Source organism: Pseudophryne corroboree, chromosome 1 (genome assembly GCF_028390025.1).
Source record: "Pseudophryne corroboree isolate aPseCor3 chromosome 1, aPseCor3.hap2, whole genome shotgun sequence".
Taxonomy (NCBI): domain Eukaryota; kingdom Metazoa; phylum Chordata; class Amphibia; order Anura; family Myobatrachidae; genus Pseudophryne; species Pseudophryne corroboree.
In genome coordinates, this window is record NC_086444.1 from 458,596,965 (window position 1) to 458,619,820 (window position 22,856).

The window sequence follows — 22,856 nt, forward strand, 5'->3', positions numbered from 1 at the left end:
TTCCATAAGTAAAATAAACAAAATCAAATTCATGAACAATTTTGCATGTACATAAAAAAAAATAATTGAACCCGAACGCAAAGTCCTTGAACCCGCCGCAAAGTCCTTGAACCCGAAACGTAAAGTCTTTGAACCCGAAACGCAAAGTTCTTTCAGGCAGGGGAATCAAACAATCTTGTTAGGGCTTGAAAGTTACGGGGAGATAAAAAAAAACCTCTGTTTCTTTTTGTTTTCAGTAGGAAAAACCCCCCCAAAGAGAAAAACATCTCTTTATATGCCCCCCCTCCCTTAATAGTTCCTCATTTGACGAGTCTTTGTCTTTAAAAGTTCTTCTTTGTATAGTTCTAGTGTGTCTTGTAGTTGTGTATTCAGTCTTTTTATCTTCCGGTAGACAATTATTAACACAATGTACATAATCAATACCAAAAAGATGAGAACTATTACGGGATGTATGAGAAGGTTGAAGAATGATGTTGCCTTTGGGCTGTATCCGAAGATGCTTTCCCACCAAGATACTTTAGAGTCTTCTTCTAAGGCATGTATAATACTTGTTATCTTGACGGTATCATGATCCAATTTGATGGTTGCTTGATTTTCATTCTCCTTCAGTTTCTTCAGGATGTCGTCCTCTTTCCCGAAGTCGAGCAGCCAGTTCTTAAGTTCTGTAACAAATCCAAGTGGAATCTTTTGAAGTCTCACTGGAGTGTCTGGGAGGATATCTAGTCGCTTCTCTGGGGTTACTGGTGTTCTTCCTCTCTCGTCTGCTACATCGATACCTAGAATGGGATTAAGGGTACAATACACTCCTCGGAGGAGAGTTCCTCTTTGCGTGCAGTTAGTAGCATATACAGTATATGAGGCATTTTGGAGTTGATACCAGCACCAGTATCCATGTCCCAGATACTTTAAGTTAGATGATGGTTTTGGACTAGCATCCATCAAACAAGATCCTTCAGAGTCCCAGCACTGTCGTCTAAGAACCCTGTCGTGATCTCCTTGGCACAATATGGCATTTTCTCGTTTCCAACAACCATCTGTATCAATTAGATACGGATTCAATCCTTCATATGTTACAATGTCAGATTGTAGGTGTGGATGGAGAATTGTCTCTCCAGACATGAGAATACCTAAGTTCACTGCAGTGTAACCCTGCCTTTCCGTACCTGAAACGGGAGCTAGAGAAGAGGCAGTACAGGTCAGGTTCTGACAACCATGCCACTGAGTGAGCCACCACTTTGTGTGGTTCAACGCAAAGGAAGGGACAAATGGTCTTATCCGCTGCCTAAGGTTGAATGGATAGTGACCATTGTGAAGGGAGGATACAATATGTTTTAGATTTTCTGACAGTTCACTCTGAACCTGGGTGCATGCCAGTGCTAGCTGAGTTTCATCTTGGTCTGAAATCAGGCCTGCAACCAATCCTCTAAATTTTTCACGAAGAGCAAAGGATAGGGATGTTGTGGCATCTATTTGAGAATGTTGCAAGTGTTCAAGGATGTGATTTACATCTAATTGGGTCTTTATTCCTTCTCCTGTATGTTGTGCCAGACTCCCAAGTTTACTCCTTAGAACTTCCAAGTCCATGGTATTAAGAGTGCCTAATCCTAATGCTCCTCCTCCCAAAAATGTGCAAAGGATATCTCTTTTACTCCTACTTTTCCTAACACCCAAACCATATTTTCTTGTTTCCTGACCAGATTCTATCCAACCCTTTAGCATGTCTATATGGTTTCTCACAAACTTTTCACATCTATAGTCCCAGTGATCTACACTGAAGTCAACTACTGAAATTCTCCAAGTATACAATACGAATTTAACATCTGTTATAATATTCCATGGAGAAGACAGTTGGGGCGCTATTACATCTGCTATTTTATGTGTAGTGAAATTACATGCATCTAGGTGTGGTTTGACTGGTTGTAGGTCTTCTGTTTCATAAGTGGTTCTGACTATGGTCACACATATCTGTCCTCTCCCTTAAAACGGGTACCACTGGTCACTATCCCCTGGTTGCAAGGAAAGGAATTAGACAGGTTTTATTTTGGAGAGATAGACCCACTGTGAAAATGTCCAACACCCTTCATCTACTGCTTCACAGAATGGCCAATTAAAAGGTCCATCTATATTTATATCAAAATTGATATCTCTTCCACTGGGATCCTTCCAATCAAAGGACACATATCTATTCCTATACTCCTCAGTCATAGGGGTCCCATCCATCCATACCTCAATTATGGGAGTATCTATTCCATTGCAAATTATATCTCATCTCCATAGATTCACATCAGACATTACCATTGTTTATCTGAGTCCCAATGTGCATAGGTGATAAAATAGTACCCAGTAACATCTGGTATACATTTATCTCTCATTATGGATATCATAAAAGATCGTATGGATGGTGATCCCTCTATCTGAATGTATTTAAGGCTTTTGGCATCAGTTCGGATTTTCAAAACGACTGCTCTGTACAATCCTTCCATGTCTACTGAGCCAATCTGATCGTTCCATATTGCTTGGCCTGTGCTGCTGCAGTTTAATTTCAGCATCATGACACTAGTTTGCAAATAATCTGTGGGAATGTGGCCTTGTGCATATTTGGACTCCCTTGTGATTAACATTTTGGAATCTCTGAACATACAATATGCTTTCATAGTGCCTATGATGGGTATAGGTCTATCGAAATATGTTCTGACACGTAGGGTATCCTGAACATTAGATCCTATAAATGTGGCTTTGAGAATATACCATCCATCATATTCTCCCCCTGTGGTGTCTTCAGGGTTTAAGACACCATCTCTTGTGCACACTACTTCAGTGGTATTATCAATTGGTTTTTTATATGGATGTAAATGTGGGTCTTTTGAAATCCACCTAATGGATTTAATGGGTCCTGAATCGGTATCTCTAAAGTGGGTATATTCTTTCAAGCATAATGCATGCAATTCATATTGAATAGCAGACGCATTAACTACCGGTGTATAGTGTTGGACCATACCATCAGCAAAACCATCTCTCCAAAATCCATACAAATACCATTGGCCCGGTACAAAAGTGTAATTGTAGTAGGGCGCCTGGATTTTACCTTCCTTACATTCTATTGCTAAGAGACCCGACTGGTTAGTAGGTTCGGATCTCATGTAATTTACTTGTGATGTTGTATTTGACCCCCCCTTTTCTCTCTTGCTGTTAAGAGGGGTAACAGATCCTACCAGTACCACACCTACCAGTAGTACCAGTGTCTGTAAGCTTAGTTTTCTCAGATGGCGGTTTACTCTGCACCTCTTGGTTCCTAGGGAGGAATGGGATTTGTAATGGTGTCCTTTGGGAACTGGGGTTACAGCTTTTCTCCCTGGTTCCATGATCTGCTAAGAGAGAAGGCATGAGTATAGTTCCAATAAAGGCAGTTTATGTATAACCGTATGATGGCTTTCAAAGAGATCTGTCTCCTGCCTTGTGCTTCTTTTTACCTTCACAACTTATTGAGCACTCTGGCATCTTTCTGGACTGGAGAGGTCCTGGTGGTCTTTGCTTGGTCTATATGGACCCAAAGAACCTTGCGCCTCCTTTGAGAGTCTCTCTTTGTAGTTACTGGCCTTTGTACCTTTAACATGGTATCACCCATTGTCTCAAGGACTTGATATGGTCCCTCCCAGTTTGCATCCCAAGGACCTGCTTTACGGAAAACTTTGACCATTACTGAGTCACCTACAGAGGGCATGGGTGTCTCCCCCTGTAGATAGGGTTTATGCAGCCGCAGAGCTGCATAAGGCAACAGTCCCTTGAGATTATCTTGCACCTGTTGCAGGAACGTATCTCTTGCGACAGCATCTTTAATTGGGTTTGACAATTGGGGCTCATTAGGGAAGCAAAGTGGCATTTTGCGACCTGTCATGAGCTCAAACGGAGTGATCCCTGTGGTGGTTGCTTCCGTGGCCCTAATACCCATGAGTATTGCAGGTAAGGCTGTTACCCATGAAGAGCCCTTCTGTAACAATGCCTTAGCCAACCGGGACTTGATGGTCCGATTCATTCGTTCCACAATTCCAGCTGATATTGGGTGATAAGGGACATGAAATCGCTGCTTTATGTCCAGAAGTTCACAAAGGGCTTTCATGACCTTGCCAGTGAAATGGGTCCCACGATCTGATTCTATGATCCTTGGGATACCCCAGCATGACAAAATCTGATCCCATAAGACCCGTGCTGTAGTGGTGGCTGAATCATTCGCTGTAGGAATGGCTTCTACCCACTTGGAGAACACGTCAACTACTACCAAGGCATAGCGACAATTTCGACTGCCAGCTGGTAGTGGTCCTATGAAGTCAATTTGCAGAGTTGCCCATGGCCCTTCTGCAGGAGGCACACGCTGTAACACTGGCTTGAGGGCTGGTGCCCGAGGGTTGATTTGGGCACACACCAAACACTGTTGGGTGACATTTTCTACAGTTTTGAACATTCCTGACCAGTATAATTTGCTCTTTAAAAGAGAAAAAAGTTTATCCCGGCCAGGATGTCCTAGGAGCTGATGATTGAGTCTTGTCAGTTCCACTTGGAGATGTGAGGGTACTGCAGGTAGAGGTTCTAATCCTTCTCCTGGTGAATGGCACAGTATACCCTGTCTTATAGACCAGGGGTCTTGTGGTGAAATTATGTGAGTCATAAGAATAGAGTCTTTTGCTTGCTCATCTTCAAATGACACTGGTCCTTCTGCAAGGGCTTTCCTACGTACAGCTACCTGGAATGAAGGCAAAGCTTGAGCATCAGGATCACGGAAAATCCCAGATACTGCAGCCACTTTTGCCGCTTCATCTGCTGCGTTGTTCCCTAGGGATCGCTCCCTTTTTGGTGTGCAGGGACCTTAATGATTGCTGCTTCTTCCGGGTGGGAAACACCCCATTCCCATAGTTCTGTTAGAACTGAAACGTGAGCCAGAGGTTTATTCTGGCTGTCAACAAATCCACGTTTTTGCCAAGTTTGAAGATGTGATGTAAGAGACCGCACTACATATGAGCTGTCACTATATATAGTGCGTTTCCCTTGGGGTTGTAGAAGGAGTGCTTCCTTCACTGCCTCCAATTCAGAACGTTGGGCTGACAGGTGACCCGGAAGTCTAACCAGAATCTGGGCTCCTGTGGTCTCATCCAAGACCGCATAACCTGTCACATATGACCCATCCAGGTAAGAGCGGGACCCATCAACAAAGATGATTCTGTCATCGGGGTGCGCTACCTGCCTAAAGAATGGTGTTGCAAGGGAATGTGTTACTTGGCCGCAATCATGCTCTGTTCCTGTTGTGTTTAACAACTGGGAAAGGACATACTTGGCTTTGTGACAGATTTTGATATTCCGCCCACTGAGGTCCATTATCCATCTCCCAAATCTCTGCTGAGAGACTCCAGGAAGTGTATCCCGGAGTAGGAGAGTTAGTGGAGAGTGAGGTGTCTGCACAGTAAGCTGTCTGAACCCTACAATATGCTCTGTCACTTTGACAGCATAATGTATGGTTGCAAGTTGCTTTGCACATTCATCAAATCCTCTTTCCACTGGTGAAAGAAGTCTTGAGAAGTATCCAAGAGGTCTGATCATTGTTCCCACATCCTGAAGGAGGACCGCTGATATAGACAATGAACCAGCATGTGCTTGGATGGCCAAGTTTCCATCTGGATGTGGGGTGGCTAGAACTGGGGCAGAGGAGAGGTCTCTTTTAAGTGTGATAAAAGCTTCCTCTTGTGTATCTGCCCATCCTTTCAGTGATGGTTTTTCACCTCTGAGTAATTCATAGAGAGGCTTTGCTTTGGTAGCAAAGTCCTCTATGAACTCCCTCATGAAGTTTGCAACCCCCAGGAACTTACGCAAGTCCTGTAAGGTGCCTGGCTTGGGTAGTTTTACCATTGCTTCCACGCGGGCAGCCATTATACCCTTTGTTCCATGGGCAATCTTAACTCCTAGGAATATTACCTCTGACCTCGCCAAGTTTGCCTTGTGAGGACTCAGTTTGAGTCCTGCACGTGACAGGAGGCCTAACAATTCCTGTAAGAGGGTTAAGTGCTCCTCCATGGTCTCTGTATGAAGGAGTAGGTCATCAACATACTGTAGCAGGCATTCTGGGCGTGAGAAAACACTCAGAACTGCTGCTAATGCCTGATGGAAGTAAGTTGGACTACTATGGAATCCTTGTGGTAGAACGCAAAACATGTATTGCGTATCACGTACAGTGAATGCAAACTTGTACCGGCAACTTTCAGTTAAAGCTATGGAAAAAAATCCATTAGCCACATCAATGGTTGAGAACACTTGACTTTTGCCATTTATCCTTGCCATGATGTCTGGTGTTTCTGCCACTACCTGTGCTGATATGGGAGTGTATTTGTTCAAAACACGGAGATCAATTGTGAGTCTCCAGGTGTTTGTTTCCTTCTTCTTAACTGGCCATAAAGGATTATTGCATTTTGAATTTCCCTTTATGACCACTCCCCTTTCTTCTAAGTCCTCTACAGATTCTACCACAGGTTCCATGGCTTCAGGAGGGAAGCGATATTGATGCTGAGGTGGTGGGTCTGGCCCTTGAATGTCCACCTGTACATCAAGCATTCTTCCACAGTCATTTTTTCCTTGTGCCCATAATTCTGGATACTTGTACACAATAGGTTCAAGGTCTTTGTTATGTGAGACCTCTGGCCATTTATGGACAAGCATGTTGCTTTTGACATTTGTGTGTATGGGTGAGCTCAGAAAATGCTGTTGTATAACCCAAACCTTTGATTTTCTGGGACCCCTCCATACCATACCATTTGCCAGATCCAGAATCCAACCATTTTGTGTCATTACATCAGTTCCAATGATGTTATCAGATCCTGTGTAATACCACATTGGAATGTTTAAGGAGAAATCACTGCTGATTTCTACATTGACCTCATTAATCCTATGAGCCTTCACCCCCCCCTTGTTGGTGATCAAAGCCGATCACCACACACTGAGGGCTATCTGGGTCTAAATCATGTTCTACGTTGGTGATTGAAATTTCAGCTCCAGTGTCAAGCATGATTTGTAACCAAATATTTTTTATCTTTGCCATGATATGGGGTCTCCCTGAAGGATCCAATATGAGGCTACATATTGGTATCAGATCCTTTGGGACCCCTGACCTTCAATCTATCTGCATCAGAATTCCTGTGGGAACTTCTGTTGCACAGACTGCTACTTGTTTTTGCTGCATTGCATTGAATTGTGGAGCAGACTGCTTTTCTGCTTGCACATTTAAAGCTGCCACACTTTTCTGTAAGTGTGAGACGGGCAAATGTTTTGTCCGTATGGAATTACTATATCGCTTTTTGAAGCCATTAGTATTTCCGGATTGGGATGGGAATTTGTTAGGACAATTTAATCTTTTATGTCCCTTTTGTCTACACCTGTAACAAATCAGGTTCTCACTCTCTGCTGGTGGAGCAGAGGGCTGAGATACCGTTTGATTGTGTTCACGGTATGCATGGTGGCGATCTTTTTTTATGCCTCCTCGCATATCATGTTCCCTAACCTGGACAGATTTCTTAGAACTCAACAGTTCTTTTCTGAATTCCTCAATTATTCTGGCTGCACCAGAAATTGTGGTTTCCCTCTCAGCCATTGTACGCAGATTGACATTTGTGTATGTGAATTTTTCCACAAATGCGCGAATCATGCCTGGTGGAGTATGGGACCTATGGTCATTGGTTATTGTCCTATACATGGCTTTAAACCTACCACATAGAGCTAATGGCTCATGTTGTATGGTAGGTGTGAAGTGAGCAAGGATGTTTGGAGTCACTTCCTTATGTCCTGTTGTTAATATCATAAGTGCAGAAAGTCTTTCCTCTCTGTTATGATATAAGCCATTTTTGGGGGTGGAGTCCCCAGTGATGTCGTACCGTTGACTGAGGTGAATGGGTAACCACAATTTGAACAAATCCATGCGATCTTCTGGGGCTACACTAAGTTGTGTGCAATGTCCCTCAAAAATATCGCATGAAGTGAATGGATCTACATTGCCATCATATTGTGGGAATTCTCTCTTGAGGTCTAACAGGATCTTAGTTCTGTTTATATCATTACCTTGCGGTTGATTCAAAGAAAACAAATCCTTTTTTCTATTGTGTGCTTGCACAGAGCTAGAAGTGGCATCAAGTACATCCCATCCACCTCTATTCTCTTGTACAACAATAGAATTTTCCCCCGTTGTTAATGGGTATTGTAGTGAACGCACTACAGGTATTGCAGGATAAATCATGGGGGTACTTAATTCCTGTTGATCATTTCTGCTATCAAGCAGTGTTGGATGTGGTTCCAAACTAAATGTTTGGTTCCCTGTTGCTCCATTACCTTCCCTGTTATATACACAAACCTGTTTTGTGGGTATTGATCCAATGGGATCAATTCTAGGATTTATGGACACATTTTTTATAGAATTAGAAAGATTAGTTATTAAACCCTGCATATTCATCATCATTTGGGCTCTACTATCCAGATCTTGTTGCATCTGGGCCATATGGGCCTCAGTAGTAGCCATGTTATCATCTGCAGTATTAAGCTCAGTGCATAACTGTGCAATCTCAATTTCTCTATCTGTGCAGTCTTTACAACTGCTTTTTTCCACATTTGTCTTTAATGTATCATTTTTCTTGATCTTTTCTATATTACAACTATCTTCCTGATCTAGCATTTTTCCTTTTTTAGTCAACATACTTCTAGCTAACATTTCTGCATGTTCTGGTGTCCAAATTATGTCTTCATAAACTTGTACTAGTTTAGCTAACATTTTTAACCTTTTAGAGTTGTGGTTTAGATTCCATCTATCATTACAAAGCTTATCTTGACTATAAACTTGATCTAACAATTGTAATCACAAATTTTCAGCTGATGTATAGCTAGTTGGTATAACTGGATTATACATGCTATCCTTTGCAAGTTTCTTAATGGTAAGGAAATCCATATCTACCTGTGTAATGACCCGAGTAATATTTTCTGTCTGTTGTGTGGAAATGAAGTCCTCAATCCTGTATGGGATTGGTGAATTTATCTTGCAGACCTGGAGCCACCCAGCCGAAATCGCTAATATCGGCCTTAGAACAGGTACCCAGTGCGCGCCGCCTGCTCAAAATTCTTAATGTGGTCGCCGAAGCAAGTACCCACTAGACAGCTTTCAAAGACGTGTTTCTGCAAGAAATACGGGTTGGTTTTCTGCTTTCGCTATCCTGGAAAAGAGAATGCAATAACCCGAATATTGTGTTCTATAGTAGATGGTCATTAGTAAATATTGTAACAATATTAAAAAAAAATAATAATAATAATAATAATATGAAAAATTACAGAAAAATTATAACATTTTCCAAATAAAAGATTTCAAGTTAGTATTCAGTCAAACCTACTAATATGCAAGTCTCAGTTCCCTAGTCCACCTAGAGAAAGAAATGTTAGCACATTTAAACATAAGCAGATTGTTAATTGCTTTGAGCAATGTATTACTCAGATATAAAAGATTGTATTGTGTAACCATTTAAAGAAAAAGTAAATAATAATAAAAACAAAATAATGGTTCTCTGCTGGTAATTGTAGTTCTCTGTGGCCTTTAGATATTACAATTTGTAGCAGGACTGTTCAGGCGCCAATGTTAAAGTGTGTACCTTTTGTCTGAGGTTGTTTGTACTCCTCCCCCTCCCTCTGGGGGGTCTGATAGTCACACAAATACAAAATAACCTTTATACCAGTATTAATTGTTATAAGTAATTATTGGAAAATTATACAATACTAATAAAGCCCCCTCACCCAAAAACAAGCTCTCTTTTCCTGACACTACAATACAGGACACAACACTGACCTGGCTTCTGGAAATCCACTCAACAAAACACTTTCTTTGGAAGGTAACCATACTTCTGACTATACTAGAACACACTCTACCTTTATTTATACCTTCACTTTAAATCACCTCTCCTTTTGCTCATCTCTTCATCTCTATACACATACTGATAACTTTTTAACATACCCAAAAATATATATACATACACACACACACACACACACACACACACACACACACACACACTAGATGTTTTTCAGGTAGATGATTATCCAGCATTTACCAGTTAGTCCACTGATTAGCCGAGTCCGTGTTAAACATTTATCCCCTAACAATACATGCTACAGACACACACACACACACACACACACACACACACACACACACACACACACACACGTTTCTCACCATGCTTTCTGGAACAGCCATCTACTCACATCCTTATACACACGTACACAGGGAAGAGCACAATCTTATAACACTAGCACAGCTTTCTTGCATTCATACATTCACACACATACATATATATATCTACACGTACACCAAGAACATATACGAGTAAGGAATAACTAGAACCTGCATTGAAGTTTATTTAGCAACAGAATGGGGTAATACATTACTGGGATCAAGTTAGGAATTCACTTCTGAGTTGTTAAACTGTATTGTGTATCTGACCTGGTAATCTATATTGCATTATTTGTAACTGTCCACATGTAAGTCATCTATAACATTGCAGTTACTGTTTATGGAGTAAAAGATGTTATACTTTATATGGTCTTTGGTTCATTACAACTGAGGGTAAGAAGGATTTAAATGTTTAAATCATATGTATAATGCAATATAGCGATATAACGAGGTTACTTGACGGATTTTGTCAAGGAGTAATATTTGGGCGGTTTTGGCCTAGGCAATAGTAGAGAGTTTGCATGTATAGCTCACATGGGACTCTAGCTGAGATACATAATGCATTTCAGCTGGGACCTTCTGTCTGTGGGCTGTTGTGGTATAAGACAAAAATATATATATTATAAGACTGCATGGTAAGGCTAGTGAATATTAGTCAGAAGGTCATAGATGAAGTAGTATCACATGTAAGGAATATGGAATGGAAGGAAGTATTGTATCATTTTCCAATAATTACTTATAACAATTAATACTGGTATAAAGGTTATTTTGTATTTGTGTGACTATCAGACCCCCCAGAGGGAGGGGGAGGAGTACAAACAACCTCAGACAAAAGGTACACACTTTAACAGATGCAGTCCTTTCGGCAAAATAAATACAAAAAAGGCCGAGGTTATTCCTTCCTTGCTAATAGAGGAAGAGGAAAAGGTAAAAGATCTCCGGCTGTGGCGGGTTCCCAGAAGCAGAAATCCTCCCCGGCTTCTGCCAAATCCACCGCATGACGCTGGGACTCCTCTGCGGGAGTCCGCACTGGTGGGGGCATGTCCCAAACTCTTCAGTCAGTTCTGGGATCGTTCGGACCTAGACCCATGGGTATTAGAAATAGTGTCCCAGGGGTACAAACTAGAGTTTCAAGACATTCCCCCTCGTCGATTTTTCAAATCGGCCTTACCAGCTTCTCTTCAGGACAGGGAGGTAGTATGCGATGCGATACAAAAGTTGTGTCAAAATCAAGTCATTATCAGGGTTCCCCCGTCACAACAGGGAGAAGGCTTTTATTCGAGTTTGTTCGTGGTCCCGAAACCGGACGGCTCGGTCAGACCAATTCTGAACCTAAAATCCCTCAATTTCTAAGTAAGAAAATTCAATTTCAAGATGGAATCTCTCCGAGCAGTGATCTCCAGTCTAGAGGAAGGGGATTTTATGGTGTCGGTTGACATAAAGGTTGCCTACTTACACGTCCCCATATATCCTCTGCATCAGGCTTACCTGAGGTTTGCCATTCAGGATTGTCATTACCAATTTCAGACATTGCCGTTTGGTCTGTCCACGGCTCCGAGGATTTTCACCAAGGTAATGGCGGAAATGATGGTTCTCCTGCGCAAGCAAGGAGTCACAATTATCCCGTACTTGGACGATCTCCTGATAAAGGCGAGATCCAAGGACAAACTGGTGCAGGACATTACGCTCTCCCTGACGGTTCTGCAACAACATGGTTGGCTCCTAAACTTGCCAAAGTCAAAGTTAATTCCGACGAAACGGCTGTCGTTTTTGGGAATGATTCTGGACACAGAATTACAGAGAATTTATCTTCCAGTGGAAAAAGCTCTAGAAATTCAGAGTCTGGTCAAACAAATTCTGAAACCAGCAAGAGTGTCAATCCTTCAATGCACTCGATTGCTGGGGAAGATGGTGGCGGCCTACGAGGCCATTCAATTTGGCAGATTCCATGCCAGAGTGTTTAAGTGGGACCTGTTGGACAAGTGGTCCGGATCCCATCTGCACATGCACCAGAAAATAATCCTGTCCTCCAAGACCAGAATCTCACTCCTGTGATGGCTGCACAGATCTCACCTCCTAGAGGGACGCAGGTTTGGGATCCAGGACTGGATCCTAGTAACCACGGATGTGAGACTCCGAGGCTGGGGTGCAGTCACACAGGGGGAAACCTTCCAGGAAAGATGGTCAAGCCAGGAAATTTGTCTACACATAAACGTCTTGAAAGTAAGGGCCAGTTACAACGGCCTTCTTCAAGCGGATCATCTTCTTCGCAATCTGCCCATCCTGATCCAGTTGGACAATACAACAGCAGTAGCGCACATACACCGCCAGGGCGGAACAAAGAGCAGAGCGGCGACGGCAGAGGCCACTAAAGTTCTCCGCTGGGCGGAAAGACATACAAGCGCTCTGTCAGCAATCTTCATTCCAGTTGTGGACAACTGGGAAGCAGACTTCCTCAGCAGACACGATCTCCATCCAGGAGAGTGGGGTCTTCATCAAGAGGTCTTTGCAGAAGTGACAAGTCATTGGGGAATTCCTCAAATAGACATGATGGCGTCTCACCTCAACAAGAAACTTCATTGATATTGTTCCAGGTCGAGAGACCCTCAAGCAATAGCAGTGGACGCCCTAGTGACACCATGGGTGTTTCAGTCGGTGTATGTGTTCCCTCCGCTTCCACTCATTCCAAAGGTGCTACAGATCATAAGAAGAACAAAGGTTCAGGCGATCCTCATTGTTCCAGACTGGCCAAGGAGGGCGTGGTATCCAGATCTTCAGGAATTACTCATAGGAGATCCCTGGCCTCTTCCTCTACGAGAGGATCTGTTACAGCAGGGGCCGTGCGTATATCAAGACTTACCGCGGCTACGTTTGACGGTTTGGCGTTTGAACGCCGGATCCTAGCCTGAAAGGGTATTCCCAGTGAAGTCATTCCCACGCTTCTTCAGGCTAGAAAAGGAGTGACGGCGAAACATTACCACCGTATTTGAAGAAAATATGTGTCTTGGTGTGAATCCAAGAAGGCTCCTACAGAAGAATTTCAGTTAGGACGTTTTCTCCATTTTCTGCAGGCAGGTGTGGATGCGGGCCTAAAGTTGGGCTCCATTAAAGTGCAAATTTCAGCCTTATCGATTTTCTTCCAAAAGCAATTGGCCTCCCTTCCAGAAGTTCAGACTTTTGTGAAAGGTGTGTTGCACATCCAACCTCCATTTGTGCCTCTGTGGCACCGTGGGATCTTAACGTGGTGTTGCAATTCCTTCAATCTCATTGGTTTGAACCTTTACAAAAGGTGGAGTTGAAATTTCTCACTTGGAAAGTGGTCATGCTGTTGGCCTTAGCATCCACCAGGCGGGTGTCTGAATTGGCGGCCTTATCTCACAAGAGCCCTTATTTGATCTTCCATGAAGATAGAGCAGAATTGAGGACTCGACAGCAGTTTCTGTCAAAAGTGGTTCCATCGTTCCACTTGAACCAGCCTATTGTGGTGCCAGTGGCTACCGATGCCTTGCTGGAATCGAAGCTTCTAGATGTAGTAAGAGCTTTGAAAATGTATGTCACCAAAACGGCTCAGTTTAGGAAAACAGAGGCTCTGTTTGTCCTGTATGCTCACAATAAACTTGGAGCTCCTGCTTACAAGCAGACTATTGAGCGCTGGATCTGTCATACGATTCAGCAGGCTCATTCTACGGCTGGATTTCCGTTACCGAAATCGGTGAAGGCCCATTCTACCAGAAAGGTGGGCTCGTCCTGGGCGGCTGCCCGGGGGGTCTCGGCATTACAACTTTGCCGAGCGGCTACTTGGTCAGGTTCAAACACCTTTGCAAAGTTCTAAAAGTTTGATACCCTGGCTGATGAGGACCTCATGTTTGGTCAATCGGTGCTGAAGAGTCATCCGCACTCTCCCGCCCGTTCTAGAGCTTTGGTATAAACCCCATGGTTCTTGAAGTGTCCCCAGCATCCTCTAGGACGTATCAGAAAATAGGATTTTAATACCTACCGGTAAATCCTTTTCTCTTAGTCCGTAGAGGATGCTGGGCGCCCGTCCCAGTGCGTACTGTATCTGCAGTTATTAGTTATTAGTTATGGTTACACACATGTTGTGTTACGTTTGTGGTCAGCCTGTTGCTGATGTTGTTCATGCCGTTGACTTGCGTTGAATGCCATGTTGTACGATGTACTTGAGGTGTGAGCTGGTATGTATCTCACCTTAGTTTAACAATAAATCCTTTTCCTCAAAATGTCCGTCTCCCTGGGCACAGTTCCTATAACTGGAGTCTGGAGGAGGGGCATAGAGGGAGGAGCCAGTTCACACCCCTTTGAAAGACTTAAAGTGCCCATGTCTCCTGCAGATCCCGTCTATACCCCATGGTTCTTGAAGTGTCCCCAGCATCCTCTACGGACTAAGAGAATAGGATTTACCGGTAGGTATTAAAATCCTATTTTTTTGAAGTAGAACTACAGGTACCAGTGGTCCCGTTTCCCCCCGCATGCTGGTACTTGTGGTTCTCCAAGTACCAGCTTGCAGGGGAGGCTTGCTGGGACTTGTAGTTCTGCTACAAAAAACAATATTATTATTTTTTACAAAAAAGGCTATCAGCCTCCCATCCGCCACCCTTGTATGGGGGGGGACAGCCTCGGGCTTCACCCCTGGTCCTTGGGTGGCTGGAGGGGGGACCCCTTGATTTAAGGGGTCCCCACTCCTCCAGGGTACCCCGGCCAGGGGTGACAAGTTGGAGATTTAATGCCAGGGCCGCAGGGACCAATATAAAAGTGTTCCCCGGATGTGGCATTATCTCTCTGACTAGTTGAGCCCAGTGCTGGTGTTAAAAATACGGGGGACCCCTACATTTTTTGTCCCCCGTATTTTTTGCACCAGGACCAGGCGCAGAGCCCGGAGCTGGTTGTTAAAATATGGGGAACCCCTGTAAATTTTTCCCCGTATTTTTACAACCAGGACCGGCTCAAAGAGCCCGATGCTGGTTATGCTTAGGAGGGGGGATCCCACGCAATTTTTTTTTGTGATTTTTAACACTTTCCACGCTTCTTTTAAGGTATACAATGAAGCCCTGCACGGATCATACTGATCCGGACGGGATTCATTGTGTTAAGTTCGGCAGTGTTTTACTAATCACTCCTGTAAAACACTGCCAGACATTACGAATGACATCGGCATCAGAAAACACGACAATGCAGAATACGACAGCATAGTAAATGAGGCGTAAAAAAGACAAAAAGTCGCACATTCACACATTCGATGTCATTCGTGTTTAATCTCCCTCCAAATCCCGACAATTACGTATCTTAGTAAATATACCCCCGTGTATATATTCATACTGCTCAAAAAAATAAAGGGAACACTAAAATAACACATCCTAGATCTGAATGAATGAAATATTCGTATTAAATACTTTGTTCTTTACATAGTTGAATGTGCTGATAACAAAATCACACAACAATTATCAATGGAAATCAAATTTATTAACCCATGGAGGTCTGGATTTGGAGTCACACTCAAAATTAAAGTGGAAAAACACACTACAGACTGATCCAACTTTGATGTAATGTCCTTAAAACAAGTCAAAATGAGGCTCAGTAGTGTGTGTGGCCTCCACGTGCCTGTATGACCTCCCTACAATGCCTGGGCATGCTCCTGATGAGGTGGCGGATGGTCTCCTGAGGGATCTCCTCCCAGACCTGGGGGTTTATTTACTAATATTCGTGTTTGAGTTGTTTTGTGTAGTGTTTAAACTCATTTTTTATCGGGTGCATTTTCATGCAACTTTTTGAAACTATATACGCTAATTTACGAAGCAGTCGAGTTTATGGTTTTCGTGTTTTCCGATGTTGATGCCAGTCGGGTTTTTTTTGGCACATTTACGTTAGTGATGAGCGGATTCGGTTTTACTCGGTTTTACTCGGTTCTCAAAACGGCATCTTATTGGCTCACGGATGTCACGTGTTTTGGATAGCCAATAAGATGCCGTTTTGAGAACCGAGTAAAACCGAGTAAAACCGAGTAAAACCGAACCTCGCTCATCACTAATTTACGTCCGTCGTTGTTTGCGTACGTGTTTTTGTTGTTTTTACTGGTTTATTTTCTATGTTAAACGCGGCAGGGTTATTTATCAACCACGGCCGCATTTTCACTTTTAGTTTCGATTTTCATCCCCGTTCGTGATTGGTTGTGTCTCAGATGTAGGAGTGTCTGTGCGCAACCATATAAATACGCCCCAAACCGTACGCACCTCGTGGGTTTAGTTAGTGGTGAGGAGGGAGGTTGTGTTGTGGAGGTTGGTGAGTAGTTGGTTTGGTCAGGAGTTTTTTTGGCGATTTCTGAGTGTAGTATTGTGTTTGAAAGTAGTCCTGTCATTCTTGTAGTCATGTTTTTTTTGGTTTTGTCTCATTTTTTGTCCAAGTTTTTTTTATTTAGAGCCCCTTGTCAGTGTGTGTGTGTGTGTGTGTGTGTGTGTGTGTGTGTGTGTGTGTGTGTGTGTGTGTGTGTGTGTGTTTGTGTGTGAGTTGTGCAGTGGTAGTGGAGGAGTGTGTTTTTTTTTTCTCAATTATGTCTGACTCAGAGGTGGCTGAGGTGGCTGAGGTGAGTGAGGTGGAGGGTGTGAGTGAGGGGGAGGAGGTTGGTCAGGTGGAGGAGGTGAGTGAGAGTGAGGTTAGTGAGGTGGAGGAGGTGGGTGAGGTTGCTGCAGCAGCCTCAAGTGACAGTGATAGGGACAGTCAGAGAGCTCCGCAGCCACGCACCACTACTAAGACTGGGCGGAATGTAAAGTTTAGTTATGCTGAAAATGTGGCATTGGTGCGGGTGCTGATGAAGTATAGCTATTTGGGCCTGAGTCCGCCAAGGTGCCAACAACAGGTGTTGTGGGCGAAAGTTGTTGCTGCTGTAAATAGTGAGGGGGTGGTCAAGCGGACGGTACTATGACATAAAGCGACGTGTCAAGTCCAAAATGGCCAAGGAGGCGAAGTCGGCTCGCAAAACCGGTGGGGGACAGCCCTATATTGCCAGATATCTGGACTCTAAGGAGCCCATGCAGAGTTTAATACCTCCTGAAGTAGTGTCTGCAACCCATGTCCGTGATTCCGACCTGCCCAGGAAGGATGGTGAGCATGTGTATTTATCTTAACATTCTATTACATTACTTATGTCGTTATTTTTTGGGTAAATGTGTGTCATGTGACGTTGCATATTACTCCCATCTTCATGTGTGCATCAGCAAAGACATTGTTTTGGGTAATGTTTTCTACAAAAGCCAATGTAACATAGTACTTTATTGTATGTCATGTGGTTTTTTAACAGTACATTTTCCATGTGTAGTTTGGACTTGGTGTGTCATTGAATTTTCCAGCAATAATGTTTTCCTTTTGCACATTTTACAGTTTGCAAGTTTGACTATGGGGGGAATTCCAAGTTGATCGCAGCAGGAAATTTTTTAGCAGTTGGGCAAAACCATGTGCACTGCAGGGGAGGCAGATATAACATGTGCAGAGAGAGTTAGATTTGGGTGGGTTATTTCGTTTCTGTGCAGGGTAAATACTGGCTGCTTTATTTTTACACTGCAATTTAGATTGCAGATTGAACACACCACACCCAAATCTAACTCTCTCTGCACATGTTATATCTGCCTCCCCTGCAGTGCACATGGTTTTGCCCAACTGCTAAAAAATTTCCTGCTGCAATCAACTTGGAATTACCCCCTATGTTTTTTATTTCAGTTATCCATGTGCAATGTTTCAAAAACAGTGGTTGACATGTTAGAGGCTGGAGTAGTGCAAAGTGGCTTTGAAGCCAGTTACATGTGTAATTTCATTAGTACTGTATGTAATCTTGTTTAAAATCAACCCACTATTTTCTGGTTCATTTTGAGTCTGTATTTGTACCCTGACACAACACTGTAGACTTAGGGTGTGTACACACGGTGAGATAAATCTGTGAGATTTTGACTATATAGTCAAAATCTTATGAAAAGTTAGTGCATATCTCAAGGTGTTAGGCATCTTGCGATACAGATTCGATCCCGATGCGCACTCCCGTGGGGTCGGTATCGTAAGGCTAGACTGTGCAGGCAAGTCAATCTTGACTATCTAGTGTACAATCTAGTACAAAGTATAGTCAAAATTGGCACTTAGTCAAAATCGTACATAGACAAAATCTCAAGGACAGATAGTCAAAATCTGTACAATCTGTGCTATCTGGGCTCAGGGGGAGTTCAAGGGAAATCGCATAGTCAAAATCGAACATAGCAGGGATCTCACCGTGTGTACACACCCTTAGTTACCTTACTATTATGATGGTTTTTTAATTTTGGTTTGGTTTTTGGCTCATATTGTGCTAATGTGTGTTTGGAGTGCCACATCACAGAGCATTTTCTATATTGCATCTTTCATTAATTACATAATATTTTAAAATGAAGTTGTCTGTGTTTTGGCTTGTTAGTGTATGTATTAGTAATTGTGGGGCAGATTTATTAAGCCTGGTGAAGTGATAAAGTGGAAGGTGATAAAGTACCAACTAATCAGCTCCTAACTTCCATGTTACAGGCTGGGTTTGAAAAATGACAGTTGTGAGCTGATTGGCTGGTGCTTTATCACCTTACACTTTATCACTTCACCAGGCTTAATAAATCTGCCCCAGTGTCCTATGTCTGTGTCCTGTACATTATTTCCTGTGTTGCACTTTCCATAGTGCATATTGCTATTGGCCAATGTGTGTGTTTTTAAAAATATTTTATGCTTTTGGTCCGAAATTATTCCCAAATAAATAAGCATCCATTTTTGAAAGATTTAATGTTTATAAACATAATGGGTGGATGTATCAACAATAGCATGAATAAATGAGTTCTTTTATTTGTTTCATTATTTACAGTGTTGAAAAAAAGCAGTACTGGTCAGCCTACAGTTACTCCCATTACATCTGATGATGATGACGCTGTGGAAGCAGGTAAAGTGTCCATTGTAGTATAGGTTATGTTTGTAAAGGAACGACCATAACAAAAGTACACTTTAAATCCTAGGTCCAACAAAAGGAGTCTTGAGCAGCAGAAGGCGGACTCCTGTAGCACACCAAACAATAATACATGTGGCAACAAAGAAAGCAAGGTCTGATGTCCAATCACAACCACAGCAGTCTACCCCGCCACGAAGATTGTCTACAGTTTCTTCGGTCCCATCACTCCAAATTTTGGACACACCTCCAAGACGCCAACCACACTCCCCTCATCTTGATTGTGAGTAAGAAACTGTAATGAATAAAAAAATTACTCATCTCATAATAATCCATTTAATTAGACTAATTAACTCTAAATTCAACAAAATCTGCTATACTTACTGAAAACAATAAAACATCAAATGGATTCTGAGCAAAATGGCCTTGTCCACATCCAGTAAAGAAATGTATGTCCACTTCAGCGATACAGCAGTAGATTGTGTGGAAGATGTTGCAACATAAACACATGTGTAAGCTTGGCAAATAGTAAGGTTTTTTTCATCAATTTCACTTATGTGTTTAAGGAGAAAAATGCAGCGCTATAAACTGAATATGTAGATATATATAATTTATTAAAAGAAAAATTGCAATATCACGTGAGTATTACTATAATAACACACAATGAGCACTAATTAAAAACTTAGAGCAGATGGGGCAATCTCAGCACAGCAAGTTAGAATGAATTAATATCACAAATGTATTTGAATAATAATTCATCGTTCAGTTATAGCGCTGCATTTTTCTCCTTTTACATTGTTCTTCAAGGGGGTAACTACCCCTTAAAGCAGCTGCTCCAGGCCAAACACCTCTTTTTAAAGGCGCCGGACTAATTACATTGGTAATTTTTCTCTTGTCACTTATGTGTTTGTCCTAACATTGGCACCAACATGCCAAAACATTACTATGTTTTTGTTTTAAACACTATAAGGCAACACATTATGATTTAAAGTGTGTTTTTATGGTGGAGTATGTCTGATCTACCATACAATTCATGTGCTTGCTTTAAGAATGAAGTAAGCAGACACATTTGCCACAAACAGGAATATGTCTGTATTTAAGTTCTGAGTGATGATGTTGCTATACTGGATATCTGAAAGCACTATTTAAATACATGTGTTTCATGTTTATTGCTTTGCTTTAATTTCACAAACATATGTCTAACTAACACCAAAATGATTCTAATTCCAGATTCTAGTACTGGTACCAGCATCCCGACGCAACAGCAGCAACACAGTGACATGGATGAGACAATCATGTTACAAATGCAGCCATTAATCGAAGGAATCAGCCACCCAGCACCTGTCAGTACACCACCACAGCAAAGCACTCCACCACCACAACACAGCCCAAAAACACCAGTAGCACAAGGCCCTGATCAAGTGTTTTGGGACAGTTGGGCTACACAGCAGGCCACTAATCAATATTGCCTACGTAGGCAGACCCAAATTTTTGCTAACCTACCATCTAACCTCAGAAGAATCAGCAGAAATTTCAGTCGCCAAAATGAACCAACCACCAGAATTGCCAATACCATGGAAATCATGCGTGCAGACATTACACATGTCATGGGCAACTTACAACGCATAATGTAACAGCACAGACAACAGCAAAGCTACAGCAACATCTTAGAAAACAATCAAATGATCAATGAATCTATCACCAGAATTTTAGAAAATCAAAATGCTGCAACACGTGAACTCAATGCCACCCTCACTAGCCTCAATGAAACACTCAGATCCCAGCACCAACAGCAACCAAGCAGAAGTTCTGGTACGACTACTCCTATTCTATCGCCAGTGTCCTCACCACCAAGGTGCTCCACCAGAGCACGCCAACACGACAGTGGTAAAGGCAAAGGCCAGTCCAAGCAGCCAACCCCAAAAAAATAAAAAAATAGAGACACCGATTTCTGTATAGAGAAGAAAATAAACACAGTTAGTAAGGATAGGTTTGTCACAATATATATAACACTTAGCACCTTGTCAATTTATTCAACATCATTAATTATAAGTGTTACAAACAACAACAGGATTTTTTGAAACACATTTATTCTTTAACATCTTTGTATTTTTTTGGAGGAGGAAAAAGTTATTTGATCTGCACATTGATCTTAGCATGCAGAAACAAGACCACTTGATTTTTTTCTAATAATTACTCTTTCTAGATTCCAATCATTCTCATATGCTGCAGACAGACTAATTGGCAGCCATGCAGAATGTCTTTAGCATGCAGAAACAAGACCACTTGATTTTTTTCTAATAATTACTCTTTCTAGATTCCAATCATTCTCATATCCTGCAGACAGACTAATTGGCAGCCATGCAGAATGTCTTTAGCATGCAGAAACAAGACCACTTGATTATTTTCTAATAATTACTCTTTCTAGATTCCAATCATTCTCATATCCTGCAGACAGACTAATTGGCAGCCTTGCAGATTCATCCATGACCAATACAACTTACAATGTGAATTTTAACTCTTTTACATTTCTTCTCTAGACGACATTACAAGAATAACACAATTGAGTTGGCTAAAAAGGTCCTAATATGTTGTGAAACAATTTAGATAATTCAGTCCCAAAATGAATTACATTATTGTTGTGCCATGTTTGTGTGTGTTAAAAATGAGTAATCAGATTCTTACACATGATGCAGAAACAAAGAAATTGTAAATATTTTAATGTACAAAAATAATGTGTCTATTAATGGATATATGTTGAAAACTGTGTATTGACTTACAAATCAGCAAGTTTACTCCAGCAAACATAACAAAATAAATTATTTTGGATGATACTAAGTTTGTGTCCCTTAAATACAATGGAGCATCACACATAGGGACACATGTATTCCTCAAGGCTAACATATTATATGTGGAGAAGTGTTACATTAGGACGTTACACACATTCATAAAGTAAAATACTAAAAAAAATACTATGTGGATTATGTGTGCTTTTAATAAATTATCAGTACAAGTTTATTAACACTTATCCAGACTTCATGCATGCCACTCATAATCTGTTGTTTAGAGATTTTAAATAAACACAATATACATGCTACATTTGTTTTGCATAAAGCGAGGGTATGTTTGTATGTCTCAAGGAGACAGACACATTCTGAGTAATGGTTTTTAAACGAAAAATGGGGCAACATATATTTAGGCCTACACAACAAATGAAAGAAGCAAACAAAACTTACCTAAAAAAGAACTATTTATGAGGTCTTGCCTAACCTGCCTCCCTACATCTGTACTCCAAGTATCACCAGATGTCTCTAATTCCTCTGCTTGCTGGCTGCTTTCTTCATCCTCCTCCTCCTCATCAACATGTGGCAGATGTTGTTGCAAACACATGTTATGAAGAAAGCAGCAGCAGAACACAATTTGAGTCACCTTCAAGGGACTATACAACAAAAGGCCACCAGACTTATCCAGACACCGAAACCTAGATTTCAGCACACCAAAACATCTTTCTATCACATTCCGTGTGTACTTATGTGCATGATTGTAATTGTGTTCAGCAGGGGTATCAGGTCGGGACAATGGAGTTAGAAGCCAAGAGAAACAGCCATATCCTCCATCACCTGAAAGACAGATATAGTAACGTGATTCATGTTAAGATACAGCAAT

General features: G+C 41.9%; 1 protein-coding gene across 1 annotated transcript in view; it reads left to right on the forward strand.

The window, feature by feature from the left end:
* Positions 1 to 22,251, forward strand: part of LOC134980776 (histone-lysine N-methyltransferase 2D-like) — a 78,863-nt gene extending 56,612 nt beyond the window's left edge. Inside the window, exons 3-5 of the mRNA XM_063947770.1 lie at positions 19,113 to 19,187; positions 19,261 to 19,473; positions 20,421 to 22,251. Of these exons, the coding sequence (XP_063803840.1) occupies positions 19,113 to 19,187; positions 19,261 to 19,473; positions 20,421 to 20,824 (692 nt within the window). The 3' untranslated portion in view covers positions 20,825 to 22,251. The remainder of the gene's footprint in view (positions 1 to 19,112; positions 19,188 to 19,260; positions 19,474 to 20,420) is intronic.
* The last annotated feature ends 605 nt before the right edge of the window (positions 22,252 to 22,856 follow it).